General features: G+C 32.0%; 1 protein-coding gene across 1 annotated transcript in view; it reads left to right on the top strand.

Annotated features, from left to right (window-relative positions):
• Positions 1-22800, top strand: part of LOC139513395 (uncharacterized) — a 53319-nt gene that overhangs the window by 8458 nt on the left and 22061 nt on the right. Inside the window, exons 6-18 of the mRNA XM_071301822.1 lie at positions 2817-3098; positions 3553-3667; positions 5967-6180; positions 6676-7550; positions 10624-10738; positions 11767-11958; positions 12224-12260; positions 12918-13199; positions 15349-15453; positions 16502-16786; positions 19521-19632; positions 20111-20318; positions 20815-21689. Of these exons, the coding sequence (XP_071157923.1) occupies positions 2817-3098; positions 3553-3667; positions 5967-6180; positions 6676-7550; positions 10624-10738; positions 11767-11958; positions 12224-12260; positions 12918-13199; positions 15349-15453; positions 16502-16786; positions 19521-19632; positions 20111-20318; positions 20815-21689 (3697 nt within the window). The remainder of the gene's footprint in view (positions 1-2816; positions 3099-3552; positions 3668-5966; positions 6181-6675; positions 7551-10623; positions 10739-11766; positions 11959-12223; positions 12261-12917; positions 13200-15348; positions 15454-16501; positions 16787-19520; positions 19633-20110; positions 20319-20814; positions 21690-22800) is intronic.

Genomic DNA, 22800 nt, shown 5'->3' with positions numbered 1-22800 from the left:
TACGGGTGATGTGTGACGTCGTCAAAGTCAAGTGATGACTGCTATAGTTGGATATAGTCACAGACAAAAGTGACATGTATAATATGTTATAAACATTGAGTCCTGTTTCATAGTAAAAGCTTATTTTTGTTTGTTAAAAGAAAGACAGTATACTTATTTTGAGAAACATCTTTCTGTATTGGGCTTTCAGTGAAAATCAGTGAAAATCAAATTATATGTACATGTTTATAATTCTTTTAATGTTACCCTGTGTAAAGTTATATTGTCAATATTTTTTATTTGCTGCTAAAAATCCATAAAGATAATTGTGATTTTCTCAAATTTCAAGAATCCAATGCCTATTACTAATGCTAAACTTAAGATAGTGCTACCTAAGTCAGATCCAGGGGGCCCTGAGGGCCTACCCCCTCTTTTCATTGGAAACATTTGGTTGATTACATATGGAATCACTGAAGCATGTATGTAGCGGGCCCTCTCTTGAGACAGTCAGTGGCACCCCTTATTTGAAAGTTGTCTGGATGTTATACCCCCTGCTGCTCGTCGTAAGACCCGAGGCCATCCGTTGATAGAGTTTCCTTGGGTCCATGTAGGGAAAAGAAACTTTTTGGAAAATCTCGAAAATTCCTCCCCTCCAGAACGGCAAACAAGAAATATGCCAGATGGATAGCAGGGGACCATCGGGTCAACGGCCGACTGTACCCACCCTGGATGGTTACGCTATTAGTTTGCTAAAGAACTATTGGGTTGATTCTTAGGGGCTCCCTAGTTGACCAGTTGAAATTTCTGTCCTTGTCTAATTGATACCCATTTTCATAGAAGTGATATTTCAAATATTCCGCCTTTATTCAAGCCTAGTGCCCCTATTGCAGGATCTTTCTGACTTTTTTTATTTCAACTTCACTACAGCATTTGAATAATTATAGTTTAAGGAACTAGCTTGTAAAAACCATTGTCCTTTGACACTGCATTTAATTGAAAACTTACAGAAGAGAGTTTGTGTATGTCTATTTTAAAGTGTTTTCCAAGTTTATGCATATAATTTATTGGTTCTATTGCAACACTATCACTAATCATGCCTGGAATATTATTGATAATTCCCATATACATTTGTACAAGAAGACCTGTATAATGTAAACAAAAAGGTATATATTCATTGATATATATGTATCGAGGATCATTAAAACGAATTTGCAAAACTCAGCACTCATCAATAATTTTGAAAATGGACTGCATGTTCCCTGCCGGCAACGAATTCAACGGCAAATATTGCACAATTGAATATATAAAAAATTTTGAATGATTGTATTTGTTTTTTCTAGAATGAGTAATTGTTTTTCTTGTACACATCTCATGATGATGAAAACAGACTGAAATTTGTTCACAATCAGCACTTTTAACCAGATTAGAGAAATTGTGTTTGTTTATCCAAGTGGTTACACCTTTATGGATATACTATACTTGCATACTCATTTATATATACACATGTGTGTATACAGTGAAACTAAATAAGAGTTTTAGTTTTCCTACTTTTGTGCAAATTTAAGAAACCGAAACTTTTTTCAAAATTGTTTTAAACTTGTGTATCATTATCAAATTGTTTCAATAGCAACACAGTTAAAATTATAATACCATTATTTATTAATATGTTTAAAATTTAGATGATTACAATAATTTCTACAAATTTGTTATTTATTTATTTTTTCTGACTGCAGAATTAGGTTTTAAAACATTTTTTTTCAAAAATTTTCAAAATTTTTTTTCTGAAAAAATGAAAACTAGGCATTTTGTATCCATGGTAACAAAAAAATGAGATATACTTCCCCATGACTTTTTCACATCATTGATCAGATAAGACTATGTTTTTTTATGAATTCATGGTTGACTCTAACTCAAGTGTCCGCACATTTTTTTTGTGAGCATTTAAAAATGACCTCAAAAGGGTATTTTTTATCTAATGCAAACCACATAAAAAGGGGGGTGTATGTGACTATGATTGAAAATGAATATGAAAATATCAGTCATTTGATTACATTAATAAAATGCATATATTTAATAAAATCATAAAAAAAACTTTCTTTCTCTTAATCATTTATTATGAAAAATTATGTTGAAAATAGCCTTTTTGCGCTTAAATTCATAGATATTGAGAAGAGGTACCGTAAAACCGGTCATCTGTTGCTATGGCAACCAATGTGCTTAGCAACCAAAATTTTGTTTGTTTCATCAAAACTAGTAAATGTGTGAAGTTTGAAGAAAATCCATGACCATGCCGCGGTGCCACACTCCATATGTAAGAGTTGAAATGGTTACAGAGAACCAGTATTTAAAATTATCCAAGTGTTACTTAAACTAGGCTGTAGTTCATTGGTTGTCGTTGGTATTATGTCAGTCATATTTGTATTTCCTAAATTGTTTTGTTAGAAATTCGTCCGTTAGTTTTCTCCATTGAATTGTTTCATATATTTCATGAAGGGACCGTTAATAGCCGACTATACGGTATGGATTTTCTCATTGTTGAAGGACACACGGTTGCCAATAATTGGTCTTATCTAACATAACAGTTGTCTATATGAATACATAAGGAGATGTGGTACATGTAGGATTGTCAATGAGACAATTATTCACCACATTTTGATGGGTAATTGTCTCATTGACAATCCTACATGTACCACATCTCCTTATGTTTTCATATAGACAACTGTTATGTTAGATAAGACTATGAAATGAATTGTATCTAATTTCAATATTTTTATATTCCATCTTTGAAAACTTATTCAAACATAATTTGTAACATTAAATTTTTTTTTTTATTTCAGTCGACAACTCTTACACACCAGTATTGCAAAATACGAATTCCTCTTTATTTTACGTTAATTCATCGACTATGGTACAATATTCTTATACTGTATCATCAACGACAGCTAACAAAGAAGTATGGTCAAATCAAAAGGATTATACTTCGTTAGTTCTTTCGGTCGATGCCATATTCGACCAAAATTCCACCATTGGTTTTATACAGACATTTCCTAATTATGTTAGTGATATGACATTTGGTGTGGTTACTGGTCAGGTGATATCGACGTTTACATTTGCTTCAGGTATGTGTAACAAGGTCATATAAAACGAGTAACTTATAATTTAACTTTTTACATGAATGTGTATGTACACTTGTTTCATAGTAGAACTTACTCATTGTTTTTTTAATTTGATGTTTCATTCGACTTTTTTTATCTGAATTAAATAACATCAATTTAGTGTCCTATATAAAAAAATCTATTTGTTTAATGTTTTTGATGTGGGCACTAATTAATACCGGCAGTACTGTTGTTCAATTACTTGGCATAAACCCTAAAGTTTTGCAAGGGAACTTAAGTAAAATGTCGATTTTTAACATTGTGGGTGATTTAAAATTTCACTGTGTATCTTAGCATAAAAACCACCATGCTTTTATATGATCCTCTTTGTTTTCTATTACTTTAATAATTTAAAGATATCTATTGATGTTATATAAGATACTACCGTTATTATACCAATATTACCAATATTCTTCAGGTGGCTCAACAACTTTCACTGAATATTGTTCGGGTTTGAGTAGCATATCGCCTATTGATGAGTTACAGTGTATTATTCCAATAGTCGCACCATTTTCAGTTGCCTCCGGAGACAAGTATGTATTATTCGAGTCTTTGTCCTTTGGTATCCTTAACGAAAGAACAATCTTGTACTTGAAAGGTGATGACTGAAAATTAATTGTAAGCAAAAGTAAATCTGGTCTAGCAATACCTAATACTATCTGATCACCAATAAAAATAATTATATATTGCATTTTAATTGTAACATGTTTAATTAGTAGAAGTGAATAAAATCTTCAAATGATGGATAATTGTCTGTTAACGTCGACCACACAACAACCAACATCTACCATTTTCACATTAATACAATGCAACGAAACATTACTTCATAAACGGAACAAATGCGGATTAATAAAAAAAAACCAATCCTTCCGCAAACCTATTTTTATTTATTTCCTTTTTTGTCTTTTTCATATTGACCCTATATTCGTTGTTAATTCTCCTGATTTTTAGCTCACCTGGCCCAAAGGGCCAAGTGTGCTTTTCTCATCACTTGGCGTCCGTCGTTTGTCGTCCGTCATCCGTCGTCGTTAACTTTTACAAAAATCTTCTCCTCTGAAACTACTGGGCCAAATATAACCAAACTTGGTCCAATCATCATTCGGGTATCTAGTTTAAAAATGTGTCCAGTGATCCGGCCAACTAACCAAGATCAGTGGCCTCCATGGCTAAAAATAGAACATAGGGGTAAAATGTAGATTTTGGCTTTTATCTCTGAAACCAAAGCATTTAGAGCAAATCTGACACGGAGTAAAATTGTTTATCAGGTCAAGATTTATCTGCCCTGAAAATTTTAGATCAATCAGACAACCCGTTGTAGGGTTGCTGCCCCTGAATTGGTAATTTTAAGGAAATTTTGCCGTTTTTGGTTATTATCTTGAATATTATTATAGACAGAGATAAACTGTAAACAGCAAAAAAATTTCAGCAAATCAAGATCTACAAATGAGTCAACATGACTAAAGTGGTCATTTGACCTGACCCCTTAATGAGTTATTGCCCTTTATAGTAAATTTTTAACAATTTTTCGTAAAGTTTTGTGATCTTTTACAAAATTCTTCTCCTCTAAAACTACTAAGACAAATTTAACGAAACTTGTCCACAATCATCATTAAATTATCTTGTTTAAAAAATGTGTCTGATGACCCCGCCTGCAACACCAAGATGGCCGACATGGCTAAAAATAGTACATAGGATAAAATGGAATTTTTGGCTCATGTCTCTGAAACCAAAGCATTAAGAGCAAATCTGTTGAGTTAAATTGTTCATTAGGTAAAAATCCAACTGCCCTGATATTTTCAGACCAATCAGGCAACCGGTTGTTGGGTTGCTACCCCTGAATTGGTAATTTTAAGAACATTTTGCAGCTTTTGGTTATTATCTTCAATATTATTATAGATAGAGATAATTTGTAAACAGCAATAATGTACAGCAAAGGAAGACGTATAAATAAGTCAACACGACCAAAATCATCAATTGACCCCTTAAGGAGTTATTGCACTCTGTAGTCAATTTTTAACAATTTTCATAAATTTTGTAAATTTTTGTGAATTTTTACAAAATATTTTCCTCTGCAACTACTGAGCCAAGTTCATTATAGATAGAGATAATTGTAAGCAGCAAGAATTTCTGTAAAGTAAGATCTAAAACACATCACCATCACCAAAACACAATTTTGTCATGAATCCATCTGTGTCCTTTGTTTAATATGCACATAGACCAAGGTGAGCGACACAGGCTCTTTAGAACCTCTAGTTTACTTTATTCACAATACATTGTATATCAATTCATTGCAGCATGCAAACATATTGTTCAATTTGCCATTAATGTGGGTTAAAACTTTAAGAACACTATCTCTTTTAATTCTGTCCGACTATACTTAATCATTGTTATTCAATAGACTTAAACGAACATAGAAGCATTCAGTAAATATAATGTGTAAATACATGGGGATTGTCAAATTATATTGCCATGACACCATACATCATACCCTATTACAATGTACATGTTTCCCAATTAAATCATTTACGTTGAAATGATAAGTTCAAACTGTTTTACAACATGTTAAAAAGGCAAAATATGATTTAATGTCACGCATAATAAGATCAAATATGTAATTCATGATTTCTCTACTAACTAAACATTCAACTCGATCATAGAGACCAGATCTGCATCTGCAATCGCTACAGTTTTGGGTATTTTCTGACTTCTGGTAAAATCAAGATAAACGTGAACCCAGATTAAGTGTTACAGATCTTTTTAAACATAAACAATGAAGACAAACAGTTTTTGATTATTTGAAATTAAGTTAAAGTTATGAACTGATATTTGTAGATTCAGGTTTACATTTGATGTAACATCTGGTGGCAACAGACGGCTAAAGAACACAGACAATCATATAATCACTAAAACAGAGTTTTATAATGGACATTCAGTGCAAGAGGTTTTGGAATTTCGATTTGATTTTGAGATGCCTTTCCATTGTATACAAAATTCATCTTGTACAGATACTAGTAATCCTTTGCAAATGGCAGATGATACGTCAGTGGTATGTTTATTTAAAAGCAATGGATATTTGAATTAAAATAACGCAATTATCATATCGCAGCTGCGAATTCCTACCAAGTTATAATCAAATTCTTGTTTTACAATATTTCATTAGTTTTCTGTGAAGTGTTGTTTGTACTGTTTCTTATTAAAATTTTACATTTGCCCATGACCAGTCTGTCTTTCTTCAACTAATTTGGGTTCTTGACTCTCCACTTATTAAAATATTATAATTTTAATACGCCATTATATAGTTGATACTGTTTGCAAAATGTGTAAGCTGTTTATAAAATAAGGGGATCACATCAGAGATACCAGACTTATAATATTGTATGCTAGACGTGCGTTTCATCTTCTGTAAACTTATTAGTGACGCTTGAATAAAAACAATTTAAAAAAAAAAAAAAAAGAGTACGAAGATTTTGTCAAATATAGATAAGAAAATACAATTTCTCCAAATCACCCTTTTCTGATTTTTTTTCCTTTCCTTTCACAGACTGCTATACGTCCATCCTGGTCGGGCTGGAGGGACGCCATTTCGGGTGTATATCGATATGTTTTTGAGGTTTGGAAGATGGAATACGTACCTGGGCAAGACGGTCTACGGGAACCACTTATCACTTCGACAACAAATCCAGAACCTTCCTTTATAACAGAAATAATGGCTGACAGCATAACATTTCCAGAATATACACCATCCGAACCAGGGGTATACTCTTGTATTTTAGAGGTAAACGACAAGGCGAATAACTCTATATATGTAAGACGTATAGTAGTGTTCGATGATACGTCAGATATTAATGTTAACTCATCAAACAGACTTTTCATATCTACAGCCAGTACTGAAACAGACTATATGTGGCAGACGGAATATAATTTAGATGGTGTAACTGACATCGATGTAGTCTGGACAGAACTGCTTTCAAATCATCTCCATGACCAAGAACATTTTCTCTCTAAGATATTAGAGTATGAACCTCGGCTAAGTGACAAAATCAACAGACATGGCTATAAGAAAATTCTCACAGAATTCGACGACAACGAAGGTGACAGAACATTAAATGCAACATCCCATCTAAGAGGAATTATTAAATATGAAATGGCTCATGAGATTATTAGCAAGCCAAAAAGTGTTCCTCCAGATTTTGGTTGGAGCGATATCTCTCCCTTGTCAGAAACAACATCATTTCAAATGACAACACGTACCATAGGTGACGGAGACTCTCACCAAGTCTGGATTCGTGCGACAGATGTAACCAGCAGAAATCATACAATAACAACAATTATTCATTTTGATAAGACTGGACCGCTCATTCATTTAAGTAATATTGCCTATAATATCAATGGTGGATCTCAACAGTTCACCAGTAGGTTAGTATTTATTATTATACAGCATGTTAAAATGCCATATTTTGATTGGCTAATACGAGTGTGTTAGTTTACTCTATCACATGGCTGAGCGGGTGACAATTAAAATTCACCCTCTCGTCTGGACCTATCAAAATCGATAATTTGAAGGACTATGATTTGAATTTAAATCACGTTATTATAAACAATGCTTACGTTCTACGTTTTGGCCCATATTTTATCATTTGACTGTCCAATTAAAAAAAATAAAACATCTTGCCTAACTTTTGTTGTTTTTTCTAATACGCGTAATGTTGCTATGTACTTGACGTCATATAATAGTTATCAAAGGTACCAGGATTATAATATAAAATACTTTCAAAACAAAATTAGTCTGTATAACACAATAATGATAGGACATTCAGTATAATAAATTAAATAACACATAGCTGAGAGGGTGATAGAGCAGATTGGTACCCCTCGAAAAAGCATTGTCAACCTTGGCTTCGTCGCGGTTGACAATGTTTTCTCGGGATAACAATCTCCTCTATCACCCTCTCAGCTATGTGTTAATTATATAATGTCAAACTGGATAACACCAAACAATTTAACCTGTTATATATATGAATGTATTTCATAGAACGGTACACTATCTTCATTTATTGAACACAGCAATTAAAAACTGTATCACAATAGGTAAAAGAAAAATTCTTACAATGACACATTACTGAAATCTGGAAGTAAGTATATATATATTTTAATTATCAGCAGGGATAGCCACAGCAATATTTGATACAGTAATAAATTAAAGTTCCTAGTTATTCAGAATATGCATGTAATTTCTACATCTTATACGTACCATGTTTATTTTGAAGATCGTAAAAAAGCAGATAAGATATTTCTAAAAGAGGCGGGGTTTGTGTTTTATTTACAAAACATTTACAGAACACAAGAAGATACCAGTCAGGATTCTACTTCGTCAAAATTATATCCCCATTACACCAGTTCATTCTTGCAATCAGAGAAATGGAAGCCATTGTAGGGATGACACGCTGCCAATTTAGCTCTTTAAAAGCGATAAATTTATCCACATAGCACCATTACTATCCTTATATGTCAGTTGTATTTTAAAAGACAAATGTATCTACTTGCTAATGAGCATCAGTTAATGTTCTTGTTGCATTGAGGTTTATGACCCCTTCTGTAGCCATTTTTGTACGAATTTTTCAAACTTCACTTGCATCAAAACTACAGATGTAATGAATAATACAGATAGGCCATTTTGTACATATACCAAGGAGAAACTTGATGCAAAGCATTATTATTTACTGTTTAATTGCATTTAATAGAAAGAGAGTACTTTGTGGCAAATAAACCAAGATTTTTAATAGAAAATCCACATCCTTTAATACAGAGATTTTTGTCATAAAGTTTGAAACATAGATTATTCACTTGCTCTTTTATGATGTGCTAGTGTTCAGTTTTTACAATAAGTTCTAACCAACCTGTAAATTCCAAAATACCTCGTGCTGAGTCACTAGAGTCGAGCGCACCATAAAAGGTGTACTTGATTTGGTCAATATTTTTATTTGTTTTAACCAATAACTACATTATTAAACTTGTTTTAAAGAAATCAATGTTAGCACTGCATGCAATAATTCTATATCTATCAGTCATCAAATTGCCAAATATGAGGGTACAAGGATAAAGGCTGTGGATTTTCTATAAAATTTCCATATGTTTAGCATTGAATCAACACAAGGGTACATAATCCTTAAAACGATTGTCTGATCGGTTGTCAGGTAGAATTTTCGAAAATTTATTTAAGGAATGACTGTAATATGTTTTCTGTCTATGAAGAAATAACATAAAAAAATTTGGTACACACTGAATAACGTGCGTAGCGGGTTATTTAACAGTGTGTACCACATTTTTTTATGTTATTTCGAATAGACAGAAAAAATATTACAGTCATTTTTTATAATTTAATTCTAAATTCCATTTTAAACCGTAGAAAACCATGAAAAAAAGATTGATGACGTCACGGTCACATGACTAAATTATGCCTATGGGCTGATAACAAAATAACGTCAGCCAATCAGAAGCCGCGTTACATCCAAAATTAAATTATAAACATTTAAAAAAATATTCGTGGAAGGGCAGACTTTAAATTTTCAATGGTTGAAGACTATAAATCCTAATTATCACACAAAAAAATGATTCAACATAAAAGACTGTCGTCAAGTAATTTTAGTAAAAATTAGCTATTCGAACACACCTACTCTGTTTTTGTGATTTATTTGAATGGTATTTCACTTGACCCATATATTTCATCTTTTAGAACTGTGAATTTTTGATGTTATAAAGTCAACCTGTAACCTTGATATATAAAATTGATAGAATCTGAAGCGAGATGATGTATCAAATACTCTTGCTTTATATGTTTTGAAGACACAATATTCAACTCAAACACGCCCTAACATAAAAAGGTGCACTGATTTTTCTCTTTTCGATGCAATTGTTACCCATTTTTTTGGATTTTTTTCTTGAGTCACATAATGGAAGGGCAGACACGAAAATTACTGAAGTAATATATTGATATGGTCTCCGTTTGTTGTAAAAAATAATTTAAATCGGAGGTTATGCGTTTTCTACATCCAACTTCATAGATACCCATGTCGTCGACTTGATATCTAATTGTTCTGCTTAACTACTATGTAATATATAAATTGAAAACTTATGCAAATAGTGTTTTTGAAATAAAATACTTCGTAATTGAGCAGAAAATTGTCATTTTATTTGTTCCCATTAACTTTTAAAATTCTTGTTACAAAGTAAACATTACAGTAAGCATTTATCGCCTTCTCTTCAAAAAGAGCTTCGATTCTTTTCTTCTATTTCAACCGGGTTTCCGGTATGAATTGTTTATTATTATTTTTTGTATGTTAAATTAAAAAAAAATATATCAGTGAATTCATGGCTTGCTAGCTCTTTCCTTATATTAAGGTACCCGGAAACGATAGCAATATAAAAAATAATTCATGTCTTCTTCAAGCTATGTATCAATGTTTTGATTCTCTTAATGTTTTGTTTGCAGAGTGGCAGTTATTTCCCAAGATCTCCATAGTGGAGTGTTGAATGCTTCTTATAAAATTGTTCTGAATGAAACAGGCGAAGTGAAATTTCAAACAGATTTATTCATCAATAATGAGGTAACTAGCATGTTAAATATATCCAGATAATAAAAAAAAACTATATCCTTCAATTGAATAAAGAGTTAACGCAGAAAAATGGTTCGAACAAATACGATTCTGTCAACTGTAGTTCCATGATATTGAAATGTTGTTACAAATAAAAGATGTAAAATGTGTATGAACATTAAGTTTTCTGTTTTTGGACTGATGGAATTGAATAAAACAAACCTGATAAAATGAATAATAACATACGTATTTAAATTTTCTTAAAGGGTCAGCTTGTTCGTTTTTACTGTATACATCATTCAAAGCGGTGTTCTAGGTGATATTATTAAGTATTCAAAAACATATTAAACAAATTGATAACTGTCGTATTCCTGACTTCGTACAGACATTTTCTTAGGTAAAAAATCGGTGGATTAAACATGGTTTTATAGCTAGGTAAACCTCTCACTATGACAGTCGCCAAAAAATTAATTATATTGACATCGATGTGTAAACAAAACAAACAGATATAATAGGGTAACATGTAAAGAATTGGGGTACAGCAGTCTACATTGTGTTATAATCTTATTCACTGTAACAACAACCTAAAATGTTACACAGAAACACAAAAAACATATTAGTAAAATAAAAGACAAGATTACAAGAAACGCCACTGCATTCCATTGCAAGCTGTAAAACTAAATTTTTAAACCGATTTTCACTACGAACTAGAGGTAAAAAATATGTTAATAGACAAAAAATGAAGTTGGTAACTCTAGGAATAATTTACATTATTAAATGGATATCTTTCGAATTTTAAGAAAAATGTTTATCATAATTGAAGATGTCAAATTTGGAATCTTTTGTGTGTGAATTAATTTGCTTTTAAAACAAATTTACAAATTGTTGTAGCAATATCGCAAAATATAGTAGAGATAAAAGCATTATTTTCTTGATTTGCAGTTATTGTTCAACGAGCCAAAGTTGTATGTAAAATTGTACTAAATCTGTTCAATAGCCCATCCTCTTTTTATTTAACTTAATACAAAGTTTCTTCTCAGACAACAGAAGATTGTGCTAAGACAGCAGACTGTTACTGTGTTCCGATGGGACAGTGTTTTACACGTACCATGACATTTGATTTTGACAACTGTAAACTGGCTGTTCCTCTTGAATTGATTGACTCAGGAACATATTCCTTGCACGTGACATCCTATAATACCGCAAGACTTGCATCATTCTCCATTATTCAGGTAATATTCCAATTTAATATAAGATGCAACATTTATTTCATGTACAAATTGCTTTCAAAAGTATTTGAAATTTCTATTTTAGTATTCAGAGTTTCATTAATAATTGCGGTTTTCATATTACTGTTCATTGAAATACTTTAAATGACCAGTGCTATGCTATTTTGATAAATTTAGGTACGATTAGCCGCACTACATTTTGAAATCAAAATGGAACTTTGATTTTTGTTTTCTTCTCACAGATTTATTACTTTTTTGTTAATTTTAGATGGGTGACGTAAGTCGATTCAATGGTGTCAATCAGTGTAAGTAAAACACAAAGTTATGTGTCATCTACCTTCTCCATGCTGAAGTTAGAGGTCATTCTATGCGAAGCTTTATTGTAGAGTTTTTTTAGTGTGTGATTTTCTTTTACAACATATAAACCAGATATGCAAACGTGGTGGAGGTTTTATGCGATATAAACACGACTAATTAGAAAAAAATACTATATTGCAACATATCTATCCAACATTTTCCAAACTTCTTGTTTGGTTTTTACAATTTTATAAAGGCAACAGTAATATACCGCTGTTCAAAATTCATAAATAGACTGAGAGGAAACAAATCCGGGTTACAAACTTAAAGCGAGGGGAACACATCAACTATAAGATAAAAACAACGGTACAACAGACACAATGAAGTGCAACCAAACCAAACGCCAATGCAACATACATAGATAACAACTGCCATATTCCTGATTTAGTACGTACATTTTAAAAACAAATAGCGCATTTAATGGCAATGTTGAAAATACCGCTATAATGAAAAAAAAATGTGTGTATTAATAAAACTGTGTACTTTTCTCATTTTGAAATAACAATTTTAGTACCATTTTCTTATTTTCATGTTTTTGAAATGTCACCGTTATCTTGGGACGTTATTAATTACACGTCACACGATTATATTTTATCATTTTACAGATCCAAGCCCTTCCTCCATATCTATTATAAATAAAACCAATACTGAAATTACCATTCAATGGACGAATATTGTAACCTGCTACCAAATCGCACAGTTTGTAATATACTTGCATAGGCCCGATAATTCTACAGATAGTTTTATAATTGACAAAGATTCTGTAATATACACAATAACTGGCCTTTCACCTGGTGCTTCTTATGGTATTGACATGTACACAGAATATGGAAATGGAACGAATCTTAGTAGAAGTTTAGAACCTTTGACAACTATATTTTCAACAGGTAAATATCACTACTCACTTGTTTTCTTTAGTTTGTATATGGCTATAGATTGAAGATATTCGATTGAACAACTTTCTAAACTTCTAACCATCATCCTTTTTTTAGTAAAAAATCCTGTGATGGTATATCCAACCAACAGTAAATATCTAACAAACACTGTCAATCACATGTGGATTCCTGAATACTAAGCATTGAATTTTGACAAATAGTATTTTTTATTTAAAACAACTGGGTACTTCATTACACAATAGTGTGTCGTTTGGAGGTCTGTTAAAACTATTTTTCCTACTATTTAATCTGAAATTTAATTAGATGGACTATATACTGTAACATGTGTAAATAATGATACATCTTCAAAATGAACACAGAATTGGAAACTTTTGTCTGGTTTATAAATAAACGTATGTGAAAAATAAACTGTCAAAATAGGTGCAATTTGGGTACCGTCACATTATCTATTTCAGTTGAAATTTTTCGTTCGTGTATTTTCACAATATGCGCATTTCATTTTGAGGGTGTGTTCTTTACACACAATAAAACTGTCCAAGGAGAGTTATGAGGAAGACTAACTGAAACCAACACAACATGGTGACCATCACGAATTGGTTGATTCGTACGATATTTCTATGTCTCACTATAGTTCTCTGTATTTTAACCGATTGTGTTCTATTTCCGGCATTGACGTACTGACTCGAAGGGAATTTGCATGGCAGATGATCCCTGCAAGGCACGAGATGCCTACACTGTCGACACACCGGTATTGCTGCCTTTGATGTTCTGGTGATTCTCTAAGTTTCCGTTAGCTCACCTAGCTCCTAGTGTTAAGTTAGCTATTTACTTAAATTGGTACCCGTCGTCCATTTACTTTTACAACAATTTTCTTTGAAACAAATAGATCAGTTGAACCCAAAATTGAACACAATGATAATTTGGGTATCTGGTTGCAATGACTCCGCCTACCAACCAAATTCACCGACATGGCTGAAAGTAGAACAGAGGTGTAAATGCAAGTTTTTGTCGTGTAAACCACAATAGAAACTCTACCGGAAATGTTCAGAATACTTAAAATACCGTTTATTAAGTCAAATCTGTCAGACAAATTTTCAATTGTGTCTATTATCTTGGAAACTGTTATAGATACAGAGAAAATTTAAATAGGAAAATATCATCAAGAATTTTTTTCAATATATTCTAAACTGTCAGACGACTCTTCGTTACTTCCTCCTATCGTCTTGAAAACTGTAAATAAAAAAACATAGATATATTGGAAATTCTTAGAGCAAAAATAATGAGCAGAACAAGATCAATAATATTTTAAAGACACAGGGACTATGACAAGAACATCCTGTGTTTCTTTGTAAATAAAGTTGAAATGAAAGTTTAAATTAGGATTTATCTTTCGAGAAATTTAAAATTGAAAACGATAGAACACATACAAACTTATATGAACGTATCGGGATATTCAGTGCAATTGGATTCATAACAAATGAAAAATAAGAAATCCGCAGACCTTCCCTATTTCAACTTCAAAATTAAGGACATGATTAACGACCGTGTGTATCATCTTTTGGCAATACAATCCTTTTTATGGTTTAGCTGTTGAATATAAAAATTCGTGTAGTAAATATATTGGTAACATGGGTTGATATTGTTTCCCCCATATAATTTTTTTTTAAACTTTATTTTGCAGACGATAGTCCAGATCTAGAAGAAAGCAGTATTAATCTTATCATTATCATAGTACCAACAGTTGTTCTTTTGTTCGTTATTATTGTAATTGGGATAATTGTTTACTGTTCTTGTTTGAAGAAACGACTTCGAAGATTATCTACCTCTCCTTTCGCGCCACCAGATTTAGTTTTGAATGGTAAACTTCCGATTGTAACAAACATCTTAGTAAAATCTAAAAGTGATATGCTCTCCATACCGGAAAGGCCTTCCATTGATAAAATGGCTGAGTATCAAAATAATGTTATTTTCAGACTTGACTTGCCGAAAGGTCGTGCTAATATGCTAGCACCTATAAGTTCCAGACTGAGCGACAGAAATGATTAATATTAATTTGATAGTATTTAACTAGCTTTCTGATATTTTATATGTATTTATGAATGTGTGTATAAATCTTATGTAATTTAAAGAAATATTTCAGCTGAATATTGCTCACACCTACAACCTTGCTATCCAGGAGTTTGTAATAGTTACAATGATGAATGCACATGTTCAAACGGTTTTCTGGGCGATAATTGTTTGCAGTGTAAGTGTTTCTTGAATCAAATATATTTACTTTTAACTCTTTTCCAAAAAGTATAATGACCCGCATGATGCGGATTAATAGGAATGAATTCTGTTGGTGTTTTATCAATTAATCTTTATATAACGCATGGAACAATCTGATTGTGTGTTAAAATCCAAATCGTACATGCTATAAATGTCACAATGGAATGGAAAGTTGATAACATCCGAGAAACCAGTATGTGTGTGTTTGATTTCGGTCTAACGCAACATTTGTGTAGAGTTACTCTTCTTCTTTCATTAATGATAAAAACTATCATGTGTCGCATAATAACCACACCAACCTCGATATCCTTTTTGTAGTGTATGTCGTTAAACACGTAGGAAAAGTATCAAAACAACCAGTTGAAGCAGCTAATTAAAACAGCTTTCCATCACAAATTTATTTTTACAAATTTACACGAATTAAAAGTCGTTGTTTCTATTTTATCTAGTCAAAAGTATATTAAATATTTTCTTATAGTTAACATGGTTAATATATACGCGTTATATGTTTGCAAGTGTAAAACAAAATATTAAATCTATTACGTTATATTTCTTTCGCTGCAAATAACACTAAATTACTTGTAAAGCAGAAGCTTGCATGGATGATGTTGCACAGCTGCGATCATAACTTTTACTGCCATTTTGTTTTTACCTATTTATTGTTTGTTTGTTCGTTATATTTTTGTTTTTGTTTTAATTTTGTTAATGTTTTTTATTATTATTATTATTATCATCATCATCATCATCATCATCAGTATTAATATTATTATCTTTGTCACTATTTCATATGGTAGGGGTAAGAAAAAATGTAAATTAAAACTTCAGCACGGGTCTCGAAATAAGATATCGTTCAAGTTATAACTTAAAATACTCGAAAAGTTTGCAAAAAAAAAATATGTATTTGTTTGTTATTGGTAGTTATTGTTAAAGGTGCATGTAAAATTATACATAATGTTGATTATTAGATTGTTTGATATGAATATAATAATAAAAATGAAATAAATCTGTCTTTGTTTTTGTTATAGTTGATGCCCAGTATATGCCATTAATTCATAGGACTAATTCTTCCCTAACATTTCACGATACTACGGCTGGAAAAGATTTGTTTACGTATAGTACAGATTCAACCGGAGACAGAATAACTTGGTCAAATCAAGAAGACTTCAATGTATTGAGGCTTATGTTTGAAGCTTCTTTTCAATCCGATTCCATATTTGGTCCAGTACCAGGTTATCCAAACTATGTCACAAATGTGACCTTTGGGATAGTAGAAGGGCGTGTGCATTTCAACCACTCAACAATTAATTCAGGTACAGATATATTTACGATGTAAAAACACGTGACATATATTTCTTCATGGTATTTCATGTGGAACTAGTTGCATAAATTAAATAAAAAACATAAAAAATGTAATATAAACCACAGAACAACAAACAAATGACGAATAATGACAAATCGATACATTTGATTTTCCGACAGAAACGAGAGGTAAAAATATCCGACCAGATAAAATAAACACCAATCTTACAACTTTTAACAATAAAACTTACTCTATACAAAGAAATGTGATTTACAAAAATAGTAATACATGTATGCTATTAAGTTCATAAGTCACTGAGAATGTTACTGATCAAGATTCACGTTTCATGTTACTTAATAAAGAGTGGAGTAAGTACAAACCTTCTACATTTTTGAAGAGCTGGTATAACTAATAAAATATTGAAAAACCGCGAACAAAGCAATACGAATTATTCGCATTCCTTCATTTATTATCACAGACTGCACTTTTTTTCATGTCAGTATCAAAGTAATGAGCTTTTTGGCTGGTTGATATGCAGTAGAGATAACAAAGGCATATACATTGTTCTAAAAATAAAATTAGTTCTTATTAAATTAACTACAACATATGAACATTTCCATACATAATGTTGTTATTACATACACGAGTTATAATGTTGGCTAATGCATCTTTTTTAGCATTATCTTTTTTTTTAAAGTTAAGTAGTGTGTGGACTCGTCGTCTTGCTGTTTTGTGAATGGTGTTGTCTATTTTGATCTACTTATGTGTTTTGAATGTTCCCATGTTAAATTCCTTTTTCAAATCTTTTATATTTATATTTATTTTGATTTTGATCAGATACTGTCTGAAAAGATTAAATGAACGAAATGATTTGTTGTCATTATCAGATCCTTTAAAAATCGTTTAAGTGTAATGCATGACCACCTGTAAACCAGTTAATACCTTTAGGACAAATCAATAAATATAAATGTAAATGTAAGACAAAGTGATATGATTGCCTGCGAGACAACTTTGCCCCTACCAGAGAACAAATAACATTATAGTTATCAATAATAGGTAACCAAACGGCCTTTAATTCAGCAACTAAATAGAAACATACAGATCTCAACAATTAGCAGAACCCGTCCCGCATAACAAGCAATCAAATGCTTCCGAAATAACAGATGTAAAACAATTATAATCAAGAAAACTCATTTCAGTACAAAACAATAAACGGAAAACAAATATGATATATTATATATAAAGTAACGAACGACAACCACTGAATGGCAGGCTCCTGACCTGGAACAGACGTATACAGAATGTGGCAAGATAAAGAGGGTTTTAGGTAACCAATCTCTCACTAACTTTGGAGACAAAGTTTAAAACGTGTGGAGCAGTGCTTAACTTATTAGAAAGATACAAAACATCAAAATGTTTAGGCTTGATAAACATCATCACCGTAAAAATCATGATCTAGTATCTCGTTAATTTATAATACGGATTTTACAGCCATACTTCTAAACCAAATCTATAAATGTTTTACGGTATTTGGGATAACGAAACAGCCTTGATTTAATTAAAGTGATGTATAAATTACGTTCGTTGAAATCCAAATGAAACTACAGACAAGGGTAAGGAGAACAAGTTAACATTTATGAACACTGTGAGGTTGGGTTATAGAAACACCATCGTCCACAAAAGGAAAATTGATAATAGGGAACTACATATCCCTTTTTGTGTAGCGTTTCTCGTGTAAAACTGAAAATCTAAATCTCACAAAGATATTTATCAGTGCTCAAATTTGATTTATCTAAAGTAAATACAAATAAGAATATGTGGTATGAGTGTCAATGATACAACTCTTAATTCAAGTCACAATGTATAAAAATTAACAATTATAAGTCAAATAGTTTTAATTACGTTCCTTTTGCTAAATTGCGACAGTATATTTCGACTGTATTTTTAGAGTACAGTTATCTAGAATATTTTACATTTTAAAATCTTCTTTGATGTATAGTGTCATACGCATATCATATTTAACATCTTTAAAGATTTTCAAGGTAAGTTATGCAAAATAACGGAAACGAAATCATCTGAATAATCAAAACTGTCCTGTAGTATTCAGATGTAGAACAACCATTAACAAATTCATAACAACAATTGTAATTTATCGATTGAGACATCGAATTTGTTATTACTTGAGCAAAACGACGGGTGTCTATATGGAGCAGGCCTTTCTAGAGCATCTGCGATCACCCTCGTTTTGTTCTTTGTCTTTTTGTCATTTTCTGTTGGATTCCTTGATTTCCGTTCTCTCTAATGTATCTTCCACCTCTGTTTATGAAAACGTAAGAAATTACTCCGTAATACATGAAATATTATGAAAAATCCTATTAAAAATTAAAAATGGATTCTTAAACTCCTGACACTCAATAGAACATATAGTACGTAATACAATGACGAATTTCCATCATCAACCAGTCTTGAAATGTTTGAAATAGCATTAATTTGTCATCATTGTGGTGTTGAGAAATCAAAACGGAGTTCATGATTTTCTATAAAACAACAAATGTACTAAGATGCATTTTTTATATGGTTGACTATGAAGTTTTAATGTTTCTTTGGTATCTTTCGATTTTATTTGATGATGTCTAGATTAAATGGTGAGAACAAAAAAACAAGCAACTAAACAGTGTCGAGTATGCTCTTAAAACAAATTGCCAAACACTAGCAGGTTGAAAATAGTTTCCATTTATTTCCAGGGAACAATGACACCATCTTACAATGTCCACATGCCAGTAATATGATGCCAGTGACGGAATTACAATGTACCTTTACAGTTGATAAACAACTGAAGTTAACATCAGGAGATATGTAAGCAAAGTTATATAGTATAACAAATTATGTAACTGTGAACAAACATTTGGGTCCAGAGCATTACTAAGTCTTTTATGTTTCGAATCGAAAAAGGAAAAAGTTATAACAAGTCAGTATAATATCGAATTCAATAGTTTTAAGGTTACCAAACGCCCTTTGCATCTCTTTAAATATTTGTCAAAAGTTCGCCTCTCTTTTGAATAAACTCATAGATACCATTTTTTTTTGTATTTACGCCAGACGCGCATTTCGTCTACAAAAGACTCATCAGTGTCGCCCCTCTTTTGAAATCATCCTTCAAATTATAACGGCTATATTATTGATGATAATGTAAAACACTGGTTTTGTATTTTTGTACAAACAAAGACTTACCTTTGTTACTTTATATGAAAATAAAGGAATAAACATTAATATTGTGAATCTCTTAAATTTACAAAAAAATACAAAATGAGTAATTTGTGCTCTTTCATTTCAGAATATTGTTGGAATTTCGAGCAAGATCAGGTGGAAAACTGGAACTAATGACATTAGACGACGGTGCTGTAACTGGAGTTGAGTTTTATATTGGAGTAACAGCTATTAACGTTTTGGAGTTCAAGTTTGATTTTGGAGTGCCTTCTCACTGCACAGAAAATTCCACTTGTTCGGATCATGCTTTGCAATTGGAGAATGATATCACATCGGTATGACATGAAACGATTTGTTATTAGATTAGTAGTTGAAAGATGGTATTGTTATATTTGTTGGAAAATTAATGATGAAAAAACAAGCTGCGAGATGTTTTTTCTAATGTGTTATTAAATATCATTCTTCAAATAATATTAAATGAACCACACATTTTTGGCAACACCTGTACTATTTATTTTTACATGTGTTCGTTACAAATAATTTTATTAAGATTAAAAAGGTAATTCTGCAAATTTTACCTTAATTATTATTTTAATCCGCAAAAAAATCTTCGAGAATGTTGTCAGTGCCACAAAATGAAATAAATTTATCAAGATTAAAAAGATATTTCTGCAAATTTTACCTTTACCACTTTTTTTTAATCCTCGAAAAATTCTTCGATAATGTTGTCAGTGCCACACAATGATTGTGTTAAATGTTTAATTGCAACTAGCAAAAATAATATATAGTTCACAATTAAGTCCATTTAACACAATTTCTTTTTTTATGCAGATCGAAATTCGTCCCGATTGGTCTGGTTGGACCGATCGCCTTTCTGGCATTTCTAGTTATACTTTTGAAGTATGGAAGATGGAATATAATGTGGATGCGGAAGGATTACAAGAACCTCTTATAACTAATAATACCAACCCTGCACCCGTGTTTATAACTTACATAATGGCTAAGAACTTGACTTTCCCGACTTACAAGCCGACGGAAGCTGGAGTGTATTCATGTATACTGGAAGTGAACGATGTTGCGAATAACTCGGAATACGTCCGACGTATTGTTATATTTGACGATAACTCACATGTAACTGTTAATAGCTCTAATAGTCTGTTTGTATCATCTGCGAATTTTGAAACAAACTATTTATGGCAAACAGACTTCAAACCTAATGTTAAAAATGATATAACTGTAAAATGGGAAGATTTGTTCAGCAATTCTGTACATCATAAAGAACATTTCTTGGCAAAGGTTTCAGACTATAAACCACGATTAAGTGATGACATACGACGTCATAACTATAAACGAATCTTGACAAAGAATGATGACCATGAAGGGGACAGAACAATTGATAGTATTTCTAATATAAATGGTATCGTTAAGTTCCAAATAAACCATGAAATTGTCAGTAGACCATCATCTGAGGCCCCTGTGGACGGATGGGAGGATATTTATCCAATAGCAGAACAGTCTGTTCTTAATATGGCTGCTGGCACAATAGGAGATGGAGATTCACAACAAATATGGGTTCGTGCGTTCGATGTGCTTGGTACCAACAAAACGCAAACTACAATTATTCATTATGATCAAAGTGGACCAGATAACTTTTTAACAAATAGAGAATACAATATAGAAGGTGGGGACCACACTTTTTCAAGCAGGTGAGAAATAGGTGGACTTGTACATTATACGAAAAAAACAAGGTACGGTATGAGTGTCATTGAGGCAACTCTAAATTCAAGTCACACAGATAAAAGAGGGACGAAAGATACCAAAGGGACAGTCAAACTCATAAATCTAAAACAAACTGACAACGCCATGGCTAAAAATGAATAAGACAAACAGAAAAACAATAGTACACACGACACAACATAGAAAACTAAAGAATAAACAACACGAACCCCACCAAAAACTAGGGGTGATCTCAGGTGCTCCGGAAGGGTAAGCAGATCCTGCTCAACATGTGGCACCTGTCGTGTTGCTTATGTGATTACAAATCCGGTAAATAGTCTAATTCGGTAAGTCATATTCATGAAAGGGAAGGGGATTGTAGTTACGACGCAAGGAACATATCCGATATCATTTGTGAAACGGTTATTCCATAACGGTCAACCAACTCGTGATGGCGTCCGTAAAATTTACGAAGGGATGATTTTAACTTCACCATTTGAAACTCTTGGTTTAATAGCTTCCTTGTGAGCAGCAAACCTCTATCAAGAAAATCATGATAGGAAATGCAAGCACGGGAATATCGTATCAATTGGGAGATATATACCCCGTATGCAGGTGCTGCTGGAATGTTGCTACTTAGAAATGGAAAGTTCACAATTGGAAAGCTGAAATCATCTCTTTTGTCGTAAAGTTTTGTTTTCAACCGACCCTCATTGTCAATTTCTAGATGTAAGTCAAGATATGAAGCCGACTTCACTGTATCTGTAGTATCCTTTATCTCTAGTTCGATTGGATAGATGCGTTCCACATAGTCACCAAATTTTGAATTGTTTAGTGAAAGAACATCATCTATATAGCGGAAAGTAGAGTTAAAGGATATTGCTAACTTCTTATCTTTCTTCCTAAGAAGTTCCTGCATGAAGTCAGCCTCATAATAATAAAGAAACAAGTCGGCGAGTAGAGGGGCACAGTTTGTTCCCATTGGAATGCCGACAGTCTGTTGAAAAACACGTCCTCCGAACGTAACACATATGTTGTCAATCAAGAAATCAAGCATCTTGATAATATCAGTTTCACAGAATTTTTTGTTTGAATCAGAGT

This window comes from Mytilus edulis, chromosome 2 (assembly GCF_963676685.1).
Source record: "Mytilus edulis chromosome 2, xbMytEdul2.2, whole genome shotgun sequence".
Classification (NCBI taxonomy): Eukaryota; Metazoa; Mollusca; class Bivalvia; order Mytilida; family Mytilidae; genus Mytilus; species Mytilus edulis.
The sequence above is the reverse complement of the archived record's forward strand: the minus strand, read 5'-3'. Positions and strand labels throughout refer to the sequence as shown.